We start from the raw sequence: 18315 nt of genomic DNA on the forward strand, positions 1-18315 counted from the left end.
ATGATTCAAACTACCCAATCCTAAACTTACTCCCTGAGCCTGCTGCCCACCCGTCTCTTCCCGCAAGAACCCCAGTGAAGGGCAGTTGTTTCCATTTCTGTCCCCTTATCATATCTGATTAAAACGAATCCTAGGAACAAATTTCAGAGCAAAGATGCCATACTTTGATGATGGAGGAAGGGGTCATGAGCACAGGAACGCAAGGAACGCAGCTCTAGAAGGTGGAGAAGGCCGGCCGTCGTCCTCTGTGGGGGGCATGGTCCCGCCCACCCCTTGAGCACACGCAGCCGGCTTCTGCTATCAGATCCGGACTGTGGAGCCGCCATGGGAGGCAGCGTGGCACGGGCCAAAGACGGACAGGCACCACAGGGGCACAGCAGGTCCACACAACGGCATGGATTCACACAGGGCCTTGGTCATATGGTCGTATGATTTTGTAAAGCTTGCTAAAGGGAGATATTATGAGCACAGCAGTTCCCACACTGCCTCAAGCTCCCCGGTCACTTCCCCTGTCACCGGGGTGGTTCGGGGTGGGGGGGTGGGGGGGGGGGGCTTTCCAGGATCCGGTCAAGGGGAAGCTGAGCTGTGAAAACATGAGTCGGGGTTTAGCGGAGTATATATATGTCCTTCCTAGTCACTTCCTTGCACAGCAAAGTGAATGCCAGATACCCTGGCACAGAAAACACTTCCAGGAACACCCTGGCAATTAACCAAAAGGAGTGAATCACACGGGCTTTTGGAGCGGGATTACACGTTCTGCTGATTTAACAGGAAATGCTGACATCAAGATAACGTAGAACCCTAACAGCCAGTGGGACGAGGACATGATGTAAGGTGGTTCATCAGATCCGTAAGGGCTTTTGAGATTAGTCACGACACAAGAAAGTGCACTATCCCGAGACTTTCCAGCTTGTAAATGAAACTTGTCAAAGTTCTCTCCAAATTTGACTGTGGTCGTAACAATGGATATGAGCTGCAAGTAATGAGTTGTCAAGCGAGGACTTTTGTAAAATAGAAGTCACCATTTTGTTTTCAATCTGCTGCGTTGGAGACACTAAGTTCTCCTTCTCTTTTGTCCTTGGAAAGTAATATCTCAAAACCGTTATGAGACAATAGAAGCACCTGGGGGGCTCCGTCAGTCGAGCATCTGACTTCGGCTCAGGTCACGATCCCACAGTTGTGAGTTCGAGCCTCTCATCAGGCTTACTGCTGTCAGTACGGAGCCCGCTTCAGATCCTCTGCCCGACCCCTCTGCCCCTCCCCTGCTCGTGCTCTCTCTCTCAGAAATAAAAAATAAACATTAAAAAAAGGAAGAGACAATAAAAAATGTAGATGATAAATGTATCATAGTGGAGTGGCATGCAGTTATGAATAAAAATTGTATTTTCTGGATTTGGGGATGTTTGTGCTATTGTCAATTTGTTAAAAGAGTATTATTTTTTCTCTCATTCTGAATAAATACGTATCTACTTGTATCGTAATTTGCATTCTTTCCTAAAGGGAGAGGCTGTCCCAGACCCGGACAGGCTCAGCACCATGCTCCCCAGGGGGCGGTCAGGGGACCCTGCCTCGCCCACACTGCCTGGGCAGGGGCTGGCCTGCCGCCTTGGGAGAGGCAAACGCTTTCAGAGCCAGGAGCAACTCCGTGGCCTGAGGGCAGGCGGGTGCTTGAACAGAACACAAAGGCCCTCGCCAGAAAGAAAAGGCTCGTCAGTGGGACGAGGCGAAAACTTAAGAAGGCCTACTCACCCATAGCCACCAGTGAAGGAGTGACAAGCCCATCCTGGCGTGGGGGAGGCGGAGCTGGCGCAGTCAAGCTTCGATGTTCGCGGATGCTCTAGTCATGATTCACCTGCCGGCGGACGCTCATTGGTGACCCCACGACTAACCCTGCCGGCGCTTTCCCGGTCATCCAGGGACCGCACAGAGCAGCGAGGAATCAGTGTCGGGACAGGCACGTCCGGCCGGAGGCGGCAGGAGGCCACGCCCCGTCTCCTCGCTTGGGCTCACGCTGTAAACACGGGTCCCTTTTTGCTGTCCGTCTAGCGCGACGTCTCCCGCAGTTTTGTGCTTTTTGTTGGTGACTCCACGGCTTGACACGCCCCCCTCCCGTCTCACGGCCGAGCAGTGTCATTCCCACGGGCGTGTGTACCCGTGGCACTCAAACACGTGGATCGGAGCTCCTGCAGGGATTTCACACAACAGCCGAGGTCTGGCACCAGTGCGCAAGCCCGTTAGCAGCAGAGACAAGGCACCGTGACAGCTGCAGTAGGACAGCCGTTTCTGTGCGAGTGTGCACCAGCAACAAGGAGGCCCACGAGCGGACCTCAAAATAAAACGCGTATAGAAGGCAGTCACCAAATAACGTGCAGCTGGCCCATTTCTGTGCCTAGTTTGACAGGGTTCCTGTAACAGCCCCACAAGCTGGGTGGCTTCAACAACAGACGGTTGTTCTCCAGGGAGAGAATTCGTGTGTCAAAACTCTAACCCCCATGGGTTGGTATTTGGAGGCAGGGCCTCTGAGGGTGAATCACGTGGGATGGGGTTAAGTGCCCTTATAGACACCGGGCAGCGTGCTTGCACTCTCTCTCCTGCCACGTAGGGAGTCACAGTGGGAAGGCCACAGTCTGCATGTCAGGAAGAGAGCCTTCACCAGGACCTGACCGTGCAGCCCCCGGTCTTGGACCTCCAGCCTCCAGAACCGTGAAAAGTCAAGTGTGCTGTTGGAGCCCCCGAGCCCGTGGGGTTGTGCTACGGCGCCTGAGCCAACCAAGCCAGCAGGGGGGGAAGGGGAGAGAGACAGCCTGTGGACCCGAAGCTATCCCCAGGAGCATGGATGTGGAGAGGGCCGCCCAGATCCTCGAGGGGCACCCTGTTCCAGGAAGAGACTGTTTCAGCGTCGGCCAGAAGCTGGCGACTATTTTGAAAGGCGTTCCAAGAGGTTGGGGGCAAGGTTGGTGGAAGCGTGTGTTTGCCACGTTCACAGACACGCTGTGTCAGAGAGCACAGTTGTGGCTCTGCAGACACGGACACACGCGATTTCCTTTTTCACGGTGTTGCCCCCGCCCTCCACTTTATCACCAACGGAAAGAGAGATATCCTTCAGTCCTGTTTCCTGAGAAGTCAGCGGTAGTCTGGATCCCGTGGAGCGGTCTTCCATAGAAATCTCCGCCTTCTCACAGGCACGTGGGTCATAGTCCCCTCGGGGCCAAGAGGCAGGTTGGTTCTGGGGCCTGGCTCTCTGGCCTGGCCCTCACCTATGACCTGCCACCTGGCTGAGGGCCGGTTTGGGGAGCTGGGTGGGCTGAAGCCAGAACGGGGGTTCGAGGAGACCAGGAGAGGACCAGGGCCTGTGAGCCCTTTGTTTCCTCTGCTTGGGCGCCTTCCTGCCACCCCAGGCCTGCCCCTCCCGGGCACTCAGTCCCGGCTCCCTCCGACCACTTGGCACCAAACACAAACTGGCATTTCCAGGCTATTTTTCAGTTTGTTGTCAGTCCCCCCCAGAATTCAGCTCCAGGAGGGCAGACATGCCAGCCCAGTGCTTGGGATGTGCAGCGGGTGCTCTGTGAAGTTTCTGGACAAATGAAGCCCCCTCCTGGGATTGAGGGCCGGCATCCTCTGCCTTCTCAGGACCCGGACTCTGGCACTGCCCTCCCTCTCCCTCTGCTGTCTGCACCTGGACCCCCTCAGCCAACCAGGGCAGTGGAACCCTCTCTGTCCCTCCCTCCACAAGCCCTGCACACATCCAGCCGTTTCCTTCGTAGCATTTGTGGTCACTACGCCCTCTCCTGGGACATTATTCTCCCCGGCTGTGTCCCCCACCCTGTTTTTCTGCTCCTCTGGGACCCTGGGGCTCTACTCTTCCCTACACCCCTGGCCAGTCCCTCTCTGCAGCTCATTCTTACCCTGCCCGGGTGGGTGCCTGGCTGGAGAACCGCCCAGGAAGGCACGGTGCGGACCAGGTGGGCCCCCCAAGAAGCCCCTTGGCCCACAGCTGCCAGCTCGGCCGTGGGCATTGCAGTCTGCGGTCAGGCCCACAGAAGAAGGACCCCGGAGTGCTGGCAGGAAATGGGGTCAGGGCGACCTTCATGGACACGTCGCCTACACGTCCCCAGCGCCACCTGGACAAAACAAAGCTGTGTGTGCTGGGGTCGCCCCTTCGTAGCCAGCCTTCCGGGCAGGGCTGGCGGGTGGAACTCATTCCTTTCCCTGGGAGTGTGGTACGGGCGGGTCTTTCCTACCAGGAAGGAGTCCAGGAGGCCTCTGAGCCGTCACGAAAGCCCCCCCCCCCCCCCACGGGAGCAAGAGGCCAGGGCCCAGAGGGAGGGATGCTGGGCCCTCAGGCTTCCCACTGGGGAGCTGATGGGAGGGGGCGCCATCTGCGAACAGCCAGGGCAGCAACGTCAGCGTGGGGAGGGGGTCATGCAGGCAGTGGCTATTGCTGGCCCGGACCCTCATGAGGTCCCCATCTGAGCTGAGGGCAGGGGCCGGGGCCTGTGGGTACTCCGGGTGAGGAAGGGCCCACGCGTGCGAAGACACAGCAAACGGGGTCGTCCACGCACAGCTGGCGGAGACACCCAGGGTAGGAAGGCCTTGGTTCCCAACCCCACCCTCGGGCCCCTGAGCACTGCCGCGCGCTCGCCCGGCCGCCCCGGGCAACTGCGAACCACTGGCGGGATCCGGGTGTCGCGTGGGAGGTGTCCGCCTGCGCAGGCGCGGGTCCGGGCGCCGCAGGTGCAAAAGCCTCGCGTCGGCGTCGTGGGGAGGCTGCGTGCGTGGAACCCGGTCCCGGCTCGGGCGCAGGCCGGAGCCCAGCCCCAGCCCCTTGCCCTCCGGGCCTCCCCACGCCGTCCCCGCTCCACCCGGGCTCGGACCCTGCCCCGGAGGCCGTCCAGCTCCCCTCTCCCGTCCCCGCCCCACCCGGCCCCGCGGGCCCCACCTCCCGGCTCCGCCTCTCCAAGCCCCGCCCCAGCAGGCCCACCGCCCCACCCAGCCCCAGCCCCGGTCCCCGCCCCCGCCGACTTGGCCCCGCCTCCCGGGCTCGCGCCTGCGCGGTGGCTGCGGGCGCAGTCGGAAGACCGGCTCGGACGGCGAGGTCGGCGGGGAGGTGGCGGCCCCTCTCGCCCGCAGCTCGGACCCAGCTCTCGCCCGCCGCCGGGGGTCGGGCCGCCCTGGGCAAGGATGGCGGCGGCGGCCGAGCCCCGGGCTCGCGCCTGGCTCGGCGGCAGCTCGCCGCGCCCGGGCAGCCCGTCCTCCAGCCCGGAGCTAGGCGGCAGAGGCCGCGCGCGGCCGGGGCCGGGACCCGGGTCGGGGTCGGGCTCGGAGCGGGCGGGCGCCAGGCCCCCAGGCCCCGCCGCGACTGGCCACAGCTTCCGGAAGGTGACGCTAACCAAGCCCACCTTCTGCCACCTCTGCTCCGACTTCATCTGGGGGTTGGCCGGCTTCCTGTGCGACGGTGAGCGCCCGCGACCCCATAACAGACCCCGGTCCCCCCCCCCCCCCGCTCCCCCACCTCCGGGCCCAGAATGGGCTCCTCACCTCTGACCTGTGTATTCCCAGCGATAGCCTTTTCTGGACAGAGCCGCCTACCCTACGGGGCAGGATCGTGCTGGCCCCAGAACCTCTCCATGGAGGTGATAAGGACTGGCAGTTCCAGGGGCTCAGGAGTGTCAGGTGGTCGCGGCCCCTTCCCCAGGGCTGTGGGTCTCAGGAAAATTGTGCTCCCTGGGCTTCCTCACTTGGGTTGGGATTCAATGGGAGAAGAGCACTGTGGGCTACGTGGGGCAGGTGCAGTGACTGGGGGATGAGGCCAGTTCACCCCGAGCAGGTGGGGCTGCTCTGGGCTCCTCACTGCCATCAGCTGGGGCAGCAAGGGCAGCAGTGTGGACGGGCAGGGCTGATCTGGGCCACTGGCTCCCGTGCCTCAGTGCTGGGCCTTTCTTGCCCTGCATACACACTGCTGCCCACAGGGGCCAAGTGCAGCATGCCCCAACAGGACTCCCACCTAGCTGCCAAGCTGGCTGGCTGGGCGAGGAGGCCCTCCCTCCTCTGACTCGCGGGCAGCAAGGGTGCAAGCTTCCAGGGTCTGTTCCCTTGGGTCCTGCTCCCCGCAGCAGGGCAGGTGGGCGGGCCCTGAGGACCACAGCTGCCCAGGGGTGTGGAGAGTGGCAGGGGAGAGCCTTTGCTCCGCTCAGGAAGACAGGCTTCTGGGGCTTCTGGCTCTGGGGACAGGGGGACCACTTAAGGTTTACAGAGAAGGCTCGACCAGGTGGAGGCGGGTGGGCCTTCTGCCAAAGAAAATGGCATGTTTGTCCTGATCCCCCAGTGCTGCACCAGGTGGCCTGGCCAGCTGGCATGGGGGGAGTCACCGCTGGTTTCTCTCATATCAGAGACATTTAGCGCCCTACCTTCTCCCACGCCAGAGACTCGCTGAGGTGGGAGACCTGCATGTGCAGCTGAGTCAGCTCCAGGTCTGAGGCTAGACCCAGGGTCCCCCTCATGGCTGTGGCCTCTCATAAGTGGGGCCCTGGGAACAAGGGGTGAAGCAGCTCGGGGAAGGAAGCGGGGCTTGGGGACGATGTGAAGCCTTCACTGGGCAGCTGCGTGGACGTTCTCCCCGCCTCTGTGGAGAACGGGCTGGTAATTTGGGTAAGCAGAGGGACCAGATGAGGGTGTGGGAGGAAGAGCCTCCTCCCCTGCCAGGGAGCACCCAGGATGTGGGATGTGGGGTGATCAGGTGCTATCTCTGCCGGCCAGAGGAGGGGGCTGGGTGCCACTTGCCCAGCCCAGGACAGAGCTGGTCTGCGCGCCCCGGAGGGGAAGCCAGCTGGAGTGCTCACCCCGCCTCTGCCTCCCCACTCCTCTCTGACCCCAGCCTGCTGTGGCTTTTCTGAAGCCAGGACTGAGGGCTGCCCTTGCTGGCCCGTGGGGGGCCTTGTCTGCGTCCTTCTGGGGATTGGGGGGGACGGGTTGTCTCATGGCCCCTGTGGTCACACTTTTCACTAAAGGTGGTGTTGGGGAGTCCCTCTGCCACCTGCTCACTTCCCAGCCCCCAACAACCTTGTCCATCCTGTCCTAGCCCAGGGGGCCCAGCCCCGCCCCACCCCCTCACCGCTGCATGCGTGCCAGAGGCCCCCTTTCTCTTGCACTGCCCCCTCACCCTGTCCATCTCCGGGCCTTAGTCTGGCTGGGCTCTCTGGGCCTCCTGTCTCAGTGGCCTCCGCGGCCTCCCCAGGATGGGTGGCCCTCGGGGGCACAGCACAGGTCTGAGCACTCACTGCCTTTGGAGCCTCTGGGCAGGGGCAAGGGCAGCTGTGGCTCGGCTGGTCGCCCGCCTGCCTCGGGCTCCTGGCCCGTCACAGGGCTAGCTCTGGTCTCAGCAGACACATGACGGGTGGGAGGGGGAGTTAGGGATATTTAGAGTTGGGGGTGGGGGAAGGATGTCCTTGGTGAAGCTGGTCTGGGGGGATGTGCAGAGACGCCCGCTCGCCTGCCTGCCCCTCAGGACCCACACATTGGAAGGAGAGCTGGCCTGGTGCAAGGGGCAGGGGCCACTCTCAGGATTCTAAGACACGCCATCATCCCGGCTCTGGGCTCTCTGGGGATGAGAGGTGGGGTGGGGCAGAGGGTCAGGGTGTCCATGGCGCTTCTGGGGGTGAGGCTGTTGTCATGCCCCCGAGACAGTGGAGATGGTGGGACCTGCTTGCGCCATCGTTCAGGGCTGGGCTAGAGCTGGGGCGTGGGCTGCGGTGACAGCCCGTACCGACCCCCCTTCGGCTCCGGCAGAGTGGGCCCGTTGCGGTCGGTGCACTGCCCTGGCCCTCGGTGGTTCTGCTTGCCAAGGCCTCCCTTTTGCATGCCAGCCCTGGGGTCTCTCGATTCCCGGTGGGTCGGGGGCCGACTCACGCAGCTCTCATCCCACAGTCTGCAACTTTATGTCCCACGAGAAGTGCCTGAAGCATGTGAAGACGCCCTGTTCGAGCGTGGCGCCCAGCCTGGTCCGAGTGCGTACGAGTGTGGGCTAGCAGACTTGCGGGGAGCGGGGGTGGCGGCCCGGGGAGGCCGCGGGTGGCGGGTCCTGGGCCGGGAAGCAGTCTGGCTGGTTGGATGGGGTGGGACTGTTCCTTGGCGCTGGTTTGGGCCCGAGGATGCTGACCGCATCCCCGTTGCGAATCCCTCCCGGGGCACCAGCCGGGCCTCGCTTCCCGCCGGCTGTGACCCTCCGCCCTGCCCCCCACCTGAGGTCCCTGGCACCCGGCCCTGCTCCTCCTGCCTGTTGGTGGGCCTCTGTCCGCATGCGCTTCATCCCAGTTGCCCCAAATATGTCATGGGGGCGGGGGAACAGGCCTGGAGGAAGCAGCCAGGGCCCAGGCTTCCTGCGCGGTACAGCTGAATCAGGCCTGGGCCGGACCAGCAGGGCTGCTCTCTGCAGACGGGGCTGCCTGACCTCGGGGCTGCTGGGAGCAGCCCACGCTTGGTCCTGCAAGGACCATAGGGGGAGCGGAGAGGTGGGCATGCTGGGCAATTCCAACAGGACCCCTGGGGGCACCGAGGGGCTGGGGCGGATCTGGGGGGACCTGCAGGGGTCAGGCAGGTGGTGTGGGTGGCCATGGGGGCTCTCTGGGACGCAGAGGTCTAGGCCTGGGGGCCTGGATTGGAGGTGAGGGTGCTGGCGGGCAGGCCCCAGGCTGAGGTGGAGCTCTGCTCCCTCTAGGTCCCTGTGGCCCACTGCTTCGGCCTGCGGGGCCTCTACAAGCGCAAGTTCTGCGCCGTGTGCCGTAAGGGCCTGGAGGCACCCGCCCTCCGCTGCGAAGGTACGGCGGAGCCTGCCTGGCTGCCCTCTGGTCTGAGCCCGTCACCAGGCTCCTGGTCTCCCCTGGGCCAGGTGGCTGGTGGAGGTGGTGGGCAGGAGGTGGGGCGGGGGTCCTGGGCACTGATGGCGCTGGGGGGGAGGGGGCGGTGTTCGTGGATCCTAGAGCTGCCTGCACAGGAAGGCAGGTGCAGGGGGCCAGGCAGGGACATATGAGGAGACGCTGGTTCCAGCCGTCCGTGCGGGGGGCGGGGCGGGTACGGCCCCCGCGCAGCACATGAGGAAGCTTAAAGGAAGTGGATCCAGAGCATGTGGTCTGGATCCAGCCTTGTCAGAGATGCCCGCCAGAAGGGGGCAGGGCCCGTTGGGGAGCGGCGAGAGGCCCTTACCCCTGCCCACCCCCCAGTGTGTGAGCTGCACGTTCACCCCGACTGTGTGCCCTTCGCCTGCAGCGACTGCCGCCAGTGCCACCGGGACGGGCACCGGGACCACGTGAGTGTGCAGGGCCGGATCTCCCGAACCTGGGGGCAGGCGAGGGGCGCGAGCTGGGGGCCGGCCGAGCCACTGACGGTCCCCTCCGCAGGACACGCACCACCACCACTGGCGGGAGGGGAACCTGCCGTCGGGTGCGCGCTGCGAGGTGTGCAGGAAGACGTGCGGCTCCTCCGACGTGCTGGCGGGCGTGCGCTGCGAGTGGTGCGGTGTGCAGGTGGGGTGCGGCGGGGGTCCCGAGGGGTGCGGTGGGCGGGGCCTGTGGGGCCGGGTGCCGGGGGATGTGGGGGTGTCTCCTTTCCATCCTCGGCCGTCTGCCTCGCACTCGGTTGGGCGGGGGGACCCGTCTGGTCCGAGGGTGGCGCTGCCCGCCCGAGTGTCCAGCGCGGCCCCCGCAGAATGGCTGAGGGCCGTCCGCGCCCCGCCCCCCAGGCCCACTCCGTCTGCTCCACCGCGCTCGCCCCCGAGTGCACGTTTGGGCGCTTGCACACCATGGTGCTGCCCCCCGCGTGCGTGCGCCTGCTGTCCCGCAACTTCAGTAAGATGCACTGCTTCCGCATCTCTGAGAGCCCGGCCCCCGAGCCGGGTGAGGGGGACGATGGCGCGGACGGAAGCTCCCCCGCCAGCCTGGGCCGAGAGGTGCTGCCCACCGGAGTCCAGTAAGTACCTCTTAGCTGCTGCCTGCCCCCGCCCCCGCCCCCCCCCCCCCCCCCACCTCATGCCATCACCTGTCCTGTGCCCAGCCCCCGTCCTGCCCCATTGCCATCCCGTCCTGCACTCCGGGGACTCATAAGCACTTCTCTCTGGCGCAGGCAAGCAGACCCTGAAGGTCTTTGATGGGAACGATGCCCTGCAGCGAAACCACTTTCGAGTAATCACTGTCCCCCGCCTGGCCAGGAGCGAGGAGGTGCTGGTAAGAGCCCCCCCCAGCGGCCGCAGCAGGGCCCTTCCCGGGAGTGCTTCAGGGCACACACCATGGCCCTGGCTCGTGTCCACATCTGCCCCCCCCCCCCACCCCGCAGGAGGCAGCGCTGCGGGCTTACTACGTCACCGAGGACCCTCGGGACTTTGAGCTGCAGGCGCTCCCCCAGCCTGTGCACGCCGCTGACACCGCGGCGCGGGGAAGACCCTGGAGCGGTGGGGTTGCAGAGGAAGAGGGCGGCCGGGGGCCCGGGGGCCCGAGAGGCCGTGCCCGAGGCCTGCATCATCCGTGCTCTGCCCCGCACCCAGGAGGTCCTGAAGATCTACCCTGCCTGGCTCAAGTGAGACCCAGGCCCGAGGCCCAGGGTCCGCCAGCGGGAGCTGGGAGGGGTGGGGGCCGTGGGACCCAGGCTCCTGAGCTTGTTCCCTGCAGGGTGGGTGTGGCCTACGTGTCCATCGCGTGACCGCACAGAGCACCGCCCGGACTGTGGTGCTGGAGGTCCTTCCGCTGCTCGGAGCGCCAGGTGCGTGCGCGCCGGTGCTCCCGGCCAGCCTGCCGGGCCGGCTGCCCCGTGTGAGTGTCCTGGGGGAATGGGCGGTCCAGGCCTGAGGCCCCCAAACTCTGCCCCCCGCCCCTCCCCCCAACAGGCCGAGGGTCCTGAGAGCTTTCAGCTGGTGGAGGTGCTCATGGGTAGCAGGCAAGGTGAGTGAGTGGCCTGCCGTCGCTGTCTCCCACCGACCGGCCGTTCGGGCTCCCCAAGGCCTGTTCGCAGAGGTGGGCCTGGTGCCTGGTGCTCACAGGCCCCGCCTCTCACCCTTGCAGTCCAGCGGACGGTGCTGGCGGATGAAGAGCCCCTGCTCCACCGGCTTCGTGACATCCGGCAGGTCATTGGGGGTGAATGCTGGTCCCCAAGGAGCTGCCAGGCTTTGGCGGTGGCCTCTACCTCATAGTGAGGGTCTGCCCCCAGACACCATGTCCCTCCTGGCTGGCAGTGCCACCCCCCTGGGCCTGGTGGGTCTGTCCGCATCCTAATGTCACCTGTTCTGGAAGGTGGGGCTTAGAGCCACAGACCCTGCCCCCCCCCCCCCCCCCCCCCGGGAGTTGACTGGCTTGTCCCAAGGGAGGAAGCTGTGTGTTCTTCCTTTCCTTTTCTGTTTATCCTGCGGGATCTTTTCAAGGGCCCCTTTCCCGGATGAGGGGGGTGGAGGGGCTGGGTGCTGGTGCTGTCCTCTTGTGCTCCGGCTCAGCGTCCCGCCCCCTTCTGTCCGGCTCAGCGTCCCGCCCCCTTCCTGCAGACGTCCCTACGGCAGATGAACCAGATGCGGTTCTACGTGGCTGAGAGCAGAGCTGTGGCCCCGCACGTCTGCCTGTTTGTCGGTGGCCTGCCTCCTGGCCTGTCTGCCCAGGAGTATGGCAGCCTACTGGACGAGGCTGTGGCCACCAAAGGTGTGACTGCCCGGCCTGACCTGGGGCTACTGGCTGCTGGCAACCAGGGGTTCAGAGAGCAGGCCGTGGGGGCTGCTATGCGCCCCCCTCCCCTGCCACTTGCTGTCTGAGCGTTCGCAGAGCTGATTCCCATTCTGTGGGCCTCGGGTCTCACCTCGAGGGCCCAGACTGCTTACCTCTGCCAAGGGGTTTCTGAGACTCCTGAGCTCCAGCCTCTGCCTTTTCTGCCCTTGGGTCTGACTGGGGGAGGGACTCACTGGGAACCTGCCTGCAAGCGAAGTGGCAGCAGCATTGGCCTGAGGGGCAGGGTGGGACTGCCTGGGGTGGCCGTGCTGAGGTGGCCGTGCGGGTGGGGGGGGGGGGGGGGGGGGGGGCGGTGGATGCTCCCCGGAGGGGGGGCCGGATGCACCCCGGGGGGCAGGGCGCTCCCCTGATGACAGCCTGTCTTTGCAGCTGGACTGGTGTCTGTGAGCCACGTCTACTCCTCCCAAGGTGAGCCGCCTCCGTGAGCCGTGGCCAGACTTGGCCAAAGGTCATTCCCTAGAGTTAGATGGAAAGGCCTGTCCTCGTTTTTGTGTTTCACTTTGTTTAGAACCTGACCTTTTTCTTGGGGAACCACGGGCAAGGGAAACGTGTGTTTTTTTTTTTTCTCTGCCTCAGGGCGGTAACACTTTAGCTAAAACGTGACTGAGGTGCAGAGGACGTATTCTCCAAAACCTGTTCTGTCCTTCGGTTTGCACCTTCTTTTATGGAAACTTCAAATCTACCCAAAAGTGGGAGGATTCATTACCACGAGCCCCATGTCCCTTCTGTGTGTCCTCAGTAGTATCATTGTTCTCCATTCTTGTGGGTGCCCCCCCCCCCCGCCCCAAACCACGGGTCTCAGCAAGCTCAGTGGGCCAGGGATCAGAGTGTCCCCAGCCACTCCATCCCACCTCCTGGTGGCCTTACCTGCACCCACCTACTCCGTCTTGTCTCTGAGCCTCGTCGTCTTTAAGGGCTCCACAGAAAGGTGGTCCTGGTCACGTGGATGCCATCAGATGGCACAGCCAGGGTCCCTTCCGGCTGCGGGATAAGGTGAGGCTCTGGCCTGAGCTTACAGTGCACCTGCCACAGGTGCAGTGGTGCTGGACGTGACCTGCTTTGCAGAGGCGGAGCGACTGTACATGTTGGTCAGGGACACGGCTGTGCATGGCCGGCCGCTCACTGCCCTGGTGCTTCCAGATGTGTTGGTGAGTGGGTGCTCTGGGGGGACACCTGGGGAGGCGTGGCTCCCACCACCGGTTTGTCCATCGTGCAGGGTGGTGGCCAAAGTCACACCAAGGGAGGAGCCTGAGGTCCAAGGGTGAGAGGCCTGCGTGAGGACCACAGGACGCAGCACCTGCCCCGTGGCGGCTGCCTCCCAAAGGCTGTGTGTGTGCAGACACCCTGCCAGGCCCTTGCCTTCTGTGGGGTCACTGGGCCCTGGCCCCATACCCCCAGCTTGGGAGGCCCGGGGACCCCTGCCATCACCCTGGGCCACCTCCGGCCAGTGGGTGGGGCTCCCTGACTTTGGAGGCTGTGTCCAGAAGAGCGAGCTAGGGGTGAGTGCAGGGCCGGGGTGGGCATCACGCAGGGCAGGGCAGGGTGAGGGGCCGGAGCCCCAGGTCCCGCCCTACGCTCTGTGCCTTTGCAATACCCTCTGGTCCACAGCCCTGCTGGTCCCCAGGATCCCACCAGAGGTTTGTGGCTGCTCTGTCCCTGAGCCCTAACTCCTGACCCCTGACCCGGTGAAGCAGAATTAGGGCAGAGTGACTTCAGTGTCTGTGACCGGGTGGGTGACTGGTCCTGGCTGCCCTCTCCTACCCTGAGCTGGGTCGGGACCCGGTGCTGTCCCACTGTCCTGACGAGGGTGCAGCGTGTGCAGGTCAGGGTCTCTGACAGCTGTCAGCCAGGCAGGAAGTGCCGACACACCTTCTGTCTCCCGGCAGCTGCCTGCTTTGGGGTGAGCGGGTGAGGGGTGACCGAGCAGCTCTGCCCTGTGGGTCACTCCAAGTGTGTCCTGGCCTTCAGCCATGGCCAATCCTGTGCCTGTTACCCAGGACCTCCCACGGTGGGGACCCCAGACCCACTGCAGGGACCCCAGTGCCCTCACCATCCTCGCCACTGTCGGGACCCTAGCCCTTCATCCTCCCCGTCGTGGGGACCCTAGCCCCCCATATTCCCCATTGTGGGGGCCTCAGCCCCCCGTCCTCCCCATCACGGGGACCTCAGCTCCCCACCACTGTCTCCGGACACTGTATTTTGAGGGTGGTATGTTGGGAGGTGGACTCCCCACACTGGGAGGCACGGGGCCACTCTGTGAACCCGGCTGCTGCTCTTGGCTGCCGTGTGGGTCGGTGGGGGCCCTGGGAGCCGCATTCCTCCTGGGGTGTGCGCCTCATGGCTCCCGGAGGGGCAGATGGAGTCCCACGTGGGGGTCCAGCCTGGGCTTCTGGGCTACGTGGATCAGGCAGCGGGCGTGGTCTGGGGACAAGTGTCACAGTTGGTGTGGCGCCGCCTTTGTGCTCAGAGCTGCAGGCTGGCGGGCCTCATCTCTGTTCTGCTGGCCAGCGACTATGGGTGCCTCTGCCGCACGGGGTGCCCTGAGCAGTCAGCGGCAAGGTGGGAGTGGCCGTGTGGCCCGCTGGACCCCTGTGCGCCTTCCTTGGGAGGGGGCTGGCCCCAGATTGGAGGACTGTCACTGCCCGGACAGTGCCATGGGGGCCACCAGGCACTGCCTTCGTGGGGTGGCCTTGGGAACCTGCCCTAACCCAGCGCCCCATCTGTCAGCACACGAACCTGCCCCCAGACTGCTGCCCCCTCCTCGTGTTTGTGAACCCCAAGAGTGGAGGCCTCAAGGGCCGCGACCTGCTCTGCAGTTTCCGGAAGCTGCTGAACCCTCACCAGGTCTTTGAGCTGACCAATGGGGGGCCTCTTCCTGGGTGAGTCTAGTGGTCCCCCGCTGCGCTGCTCAGTCTGGCAAGCTCCGGGAGGGGTGCCTGCACACACCCGTTGAGAGGCCAAAGGGAACAGGTTGGGGTTCCGTGTCAGAACCCTCAAGGCCATCGTGTGTGGGGGATGAACTGCAGCCCCCTTCTGCCCCAGGGTCACCACTTCCTGCTCCCACCAGCTGTGCACCTGCGTAGGAATGGCTGCAAGAGCACTTCTTGTTTCCCTGTTGCCAGGTTCCACGTGTTCTCCCAGGTGCCCTGCTTCCGGGTGCTGGTATGCGGTGGGGATGGCACTGTGGGTTGGGTGCTCGCTGCCCTGGAGGAGACGCGGCGCCACCTGGCCTGCCCAGAGCCTTCTGTGGCCATCCTGCCGCTGGGCACAGGTGGGCTCAGCCAGCACATCCCATGCTTCAGTCAAGGCCCGGGGGTGGTGGTGGGTAGGTGGGTGTGGAGAGTCAGTCTTCTCTTGCCTGTGTCCCAGGGAATGACCTTGGCCGGGTCCTCCGCTGGGGAGCGGGCTACAGTGGGGAGGACCCGTTCTCCGTGTTGGTGTCGGTGGACGAAGCTGACGCCGTGCTTATGGACCGCTGGACCATCCTGCTGGATGCTCAGGAGGCTGGAGGTGCAGAGGACAGCACGGCAGATGTGGAGCCTCCCAAGGTATCCGTGTGCTCTGGTGAGAGTGTGGCATCCGCCGGGCCCCCTGCAGGCTGGGGGGTTCACGCCCGTCCCTGCCACCACCTGGGGTAGGTGCGAGTGCCATCCCGGTTGCCGGGAAAGCTGAGGCCCTGTCAGAGCGGTGACTTGTTGGGGACATCCCAGGCCAGCCGTGATCCTCGTGGGCACCACGTGCCACGCCTACCTCCCCCTAGGTGCTGGTGGTCACCGGGCAGGGCAGTCACTGGACAGAGGCAGCCCTAGCAACAGGGACAGAGTTGGGTTGGAGACGAGGAGGCTGGACCCAGCTGGGGGAAGGCGGAGAGCAGCCAGTGGGGGCTGACCAGGGCCACGCGGGACCGTCTTGTCCCCAGATTGTGCAGATGAGTAACTACTGCGGCATTGGCATCGACGCAGAGCTAAGCCTGGACTTCCACCACGCGCGGGAGGAGGAGCCTGGCAAGTTCACCAGCAGGTGCTGGAGGGGCCAGGAGGGGGGCTGGGACTGCTCTGGGCCGCCCCCCGGCGACGGCACCCTTCCCGGGGTTGGCCGGCGGGAACTGGCGGGTAGGGGCGGGAACCTGGGGGCCGTTTTGGGCAGGACGAGGGCGCGGCCTTGACAGGGGCGCACCCCCGCAGGCTCCACAACAAGGGCGTGTACGTGCGGGTCGGGCTGCAGAAGATCAGCCACTCACGCGGCCTGCACAGGGAGATTCGGCTCCAGGTGGAGCAGCGGGAGGTGGAGCTGCCCAGCATCGAGGGTCTCATCTTCATCAACATCCCCAGGTGCCAGTGGCTGGGGCTCTGGCCGCAGGTGGGGCTCCAGGCCCTCGTGCGGCCTCGCCCCTCTTACCCGTGCGCCCTTCCCTCGGTGCAGCTGGGGCTCGGGGGCCGATCTGTGGGGCTCGGAGAGCGACTCGAGGTTCGAGAAGCCGCGCATGGATGACGGGCTGCTGGAGGTGGTGGGGGTGACGGGCGTCATGCACATGGTGAGTGCGGGCAGGCCGGGTGGGCCCCGGTGTGGCCCCTCGGGCCGCTGAGCCCAGCCGGCCCTCTACCCTCCCAGGGCCAGGTCCAGGGCGGGCTGCGCTCGGGCATCCGCATCGCCCAGGGCTCCTACTTCCGCGTGACTCTCCTGAAGGCCACGCCCGTGCAGGTAGACGGCGAGCCCTGGATCCAGGCTCCCGGGCACATGATCATCTCAGCTGCGGGGCCGAAGGTAGGGACCGGGGTGGGCCGGGCGGGGCCTGAGCAGGCGGGGCGGCGGGTGTGGTGCTGGAAGGCCGTGGCCAGCCGAGTGCCCGCTGCAGCAGCCAGTTGTCCCGGAACGCCACACCGGGAGGCCTGCACACTGCGGCCCCCTGGGCTCAACAGACCGAAGCTGCCGGGAGGCGGGCCGAGATAGCGCCTGCAGGATCACCCAGCCCTTTGTCCTGACTGGTCCTGGGACAGGTCCACATGCTCAGGAAGACCAAGCAGAAACCCAGGAAGGCTGGGACCCCCAAGGATGCCCGAGCAGATGGGGTGCCTGTCCCCGAAGGGGACCCCAAGTAGCAGAGAGCCCTGGAACGGTCTGTGTATCCAGCAGCAGCAGCAGCCAGCCAGCCAGCCACGGATGGACTTGCCCATAGCTCTGACCGTGGGGTGTCTCCCCCTCATCCCTGTGACTCGTGGAAGCTGCTGGGTGGGTGGCAGGTGTTTCCTCCCCTGGCCTCTGGTCCAGTGACAGGGCGGGTGCGGGGCTTTGGCTGGCCAACGCTCTCGCCTCTTGGGGTCCAGGCCACCATCACCATCCTGGGCAGCACAGGCACTTCTCCCTCTGCATTCACTGCCGCCCCCCCGCCCCGAGCCTGTTGAGGTGGGCAGCACTGAATCTCAAGCCATCTCCCTGGATGCTCCTATAGGACAGCCAGCTCTGTGGGCCCTGGGTGCACCTGGTACAGACCTGGGATGCCCTGGCCATTGAGGGCTGGGCAGGGGCACCTGCTAGGTCTTGGGGAAGGTGCCTTGTCTCCTGGCCCCATCACTGTATGACTGCTTGGGCTGCACCTCCAGAGAGGGCCCTGAGACCAGATGGGCTTGGCCAACAGCCTGAAGATGGTGTGGTGCCCAGGAGGCAGCAGAGCAGGGGAGCTGGGCCCTCACAGGGGTGGGGCAGAACGTGCCTGCAAGGGACCGGAAACACATCCAGGCAGGCCGGGGCCGGGAGACCCAGAGAAAGTTTACAAAGCATGAAGTGGGAAGAGCCAGCTTTAATCACCTGTTTGTCAACAATCAGTCCCAGTATCTGTTCAGCTGACTGGGCTCGTGGGTCCCCTTGCTGCTGCTCGTGGCGGCAGAGACGTGGCAGGAGGCGCGTGGGGCAGGCCTGCCGGGCAGACCACTGCGGCGTTCTTCCACCAAGCAGAGTTCAGACGGCCCGTGGAGTCCAGCCTCTGGCCCCAGGAGGAGTGTCTCCTGAGTCCTCCAGGAAGGCCCATGAACCCCCTGTCCCTCTTGTCCTGGCTCGGCCCTGCCAGCCACATCCCCCAAGCTTCTGCCAAAACTGCACAAATGCACTGTAGTGGCCGTTTGTAGCAGAACATTCGTGTCATGTGCCTCTAGCACACAGCCGTGTGTTGTGTCCCTGTTGGTGTAATTATTTTGCTTTGCGGGCCTTGGTGTTGGTTTTGGTCTGTGGCTGTATGTGGTGGTCAGGGTGAGTCTGTCCTTCTGTATTTAAGTGCGTCTGTGTGCCCAAATGGGGCAGTGTGGGCCTGGCACCAAGGGCCTGTGTGTACCTGTCACTACCTGAATGTAATCATAATTTATACCCAGGATAAATACAGTCTGGGCGTTGCCGACCTGCTCCTGTGTTCTCTGTGCCTAGTGACCAGGGTGGGTTGCCCAGCAGCTGCCAGGGAGCTCTGCCTGCAGGAGGGTGGCCAAGGTGGGGACCCACGCCCCCTCCAGGGCTGAGGCTGTGGTCCCCCAGCTGCCCCTGGAGCCACCCGACTACCGGCGTCCGTGTGGGTCGG

General features: G+C 64.6%; 1 protein-coding gene across 1 annotated transcript; it reads left to right on the plus strand.

Moving 5' to 3' along the window:
• The first annotated feature begins 5058 nt into the window (after positions 1-5058).
• On the plus strand, positions 5059-18141 carry DGKQ (diacylglycerol kinase theta). Its single transcript, XM_053901807.1, is given in 25 exon segments — positions 5059-5455; positions 7924-8003; positions 8714-8813; positions 9216-9301; positions 9393-9518; positions 9734-9946; positions 9948-9960; positions 10114-10214; positions 10324-10467; positions 10469-10563; positions 10656-10675; positions 10678-10738; positions 10864-10925; positions 11046-11107; positions 11519-11669; positions 12123-12161; positions 12786-12901; positions 14481-14632; positions 14876-15024; positions 15123-15301; positions 15673-15773; positions 15938-16084; positions 16176-16287; positions 16365-16517; positions 16751-18141. Coding segments are annotated over 25 exon segments (2838 nt in total). The 5' UTR covers positions 5059-5181; the 3' UTR covers positions 16853-18141.
• Positions 18142-18315: the final 174 nt, after the last annotated feature.

Source organism: Panthera pardus, unplaced genomic scaffold (assembly GCF_024362965.1).
Source record: "Panthera pardus isolate Hobbes unplaced genomic scaffold, ASM2436296v1 HiC_scaffold_13, whole genome shotgun sequence".
NCBI lineage: Eukaryota > Metazoa > Chordata > Mammalia > Carnivora > Felidae > Panthera > Panthera pardus.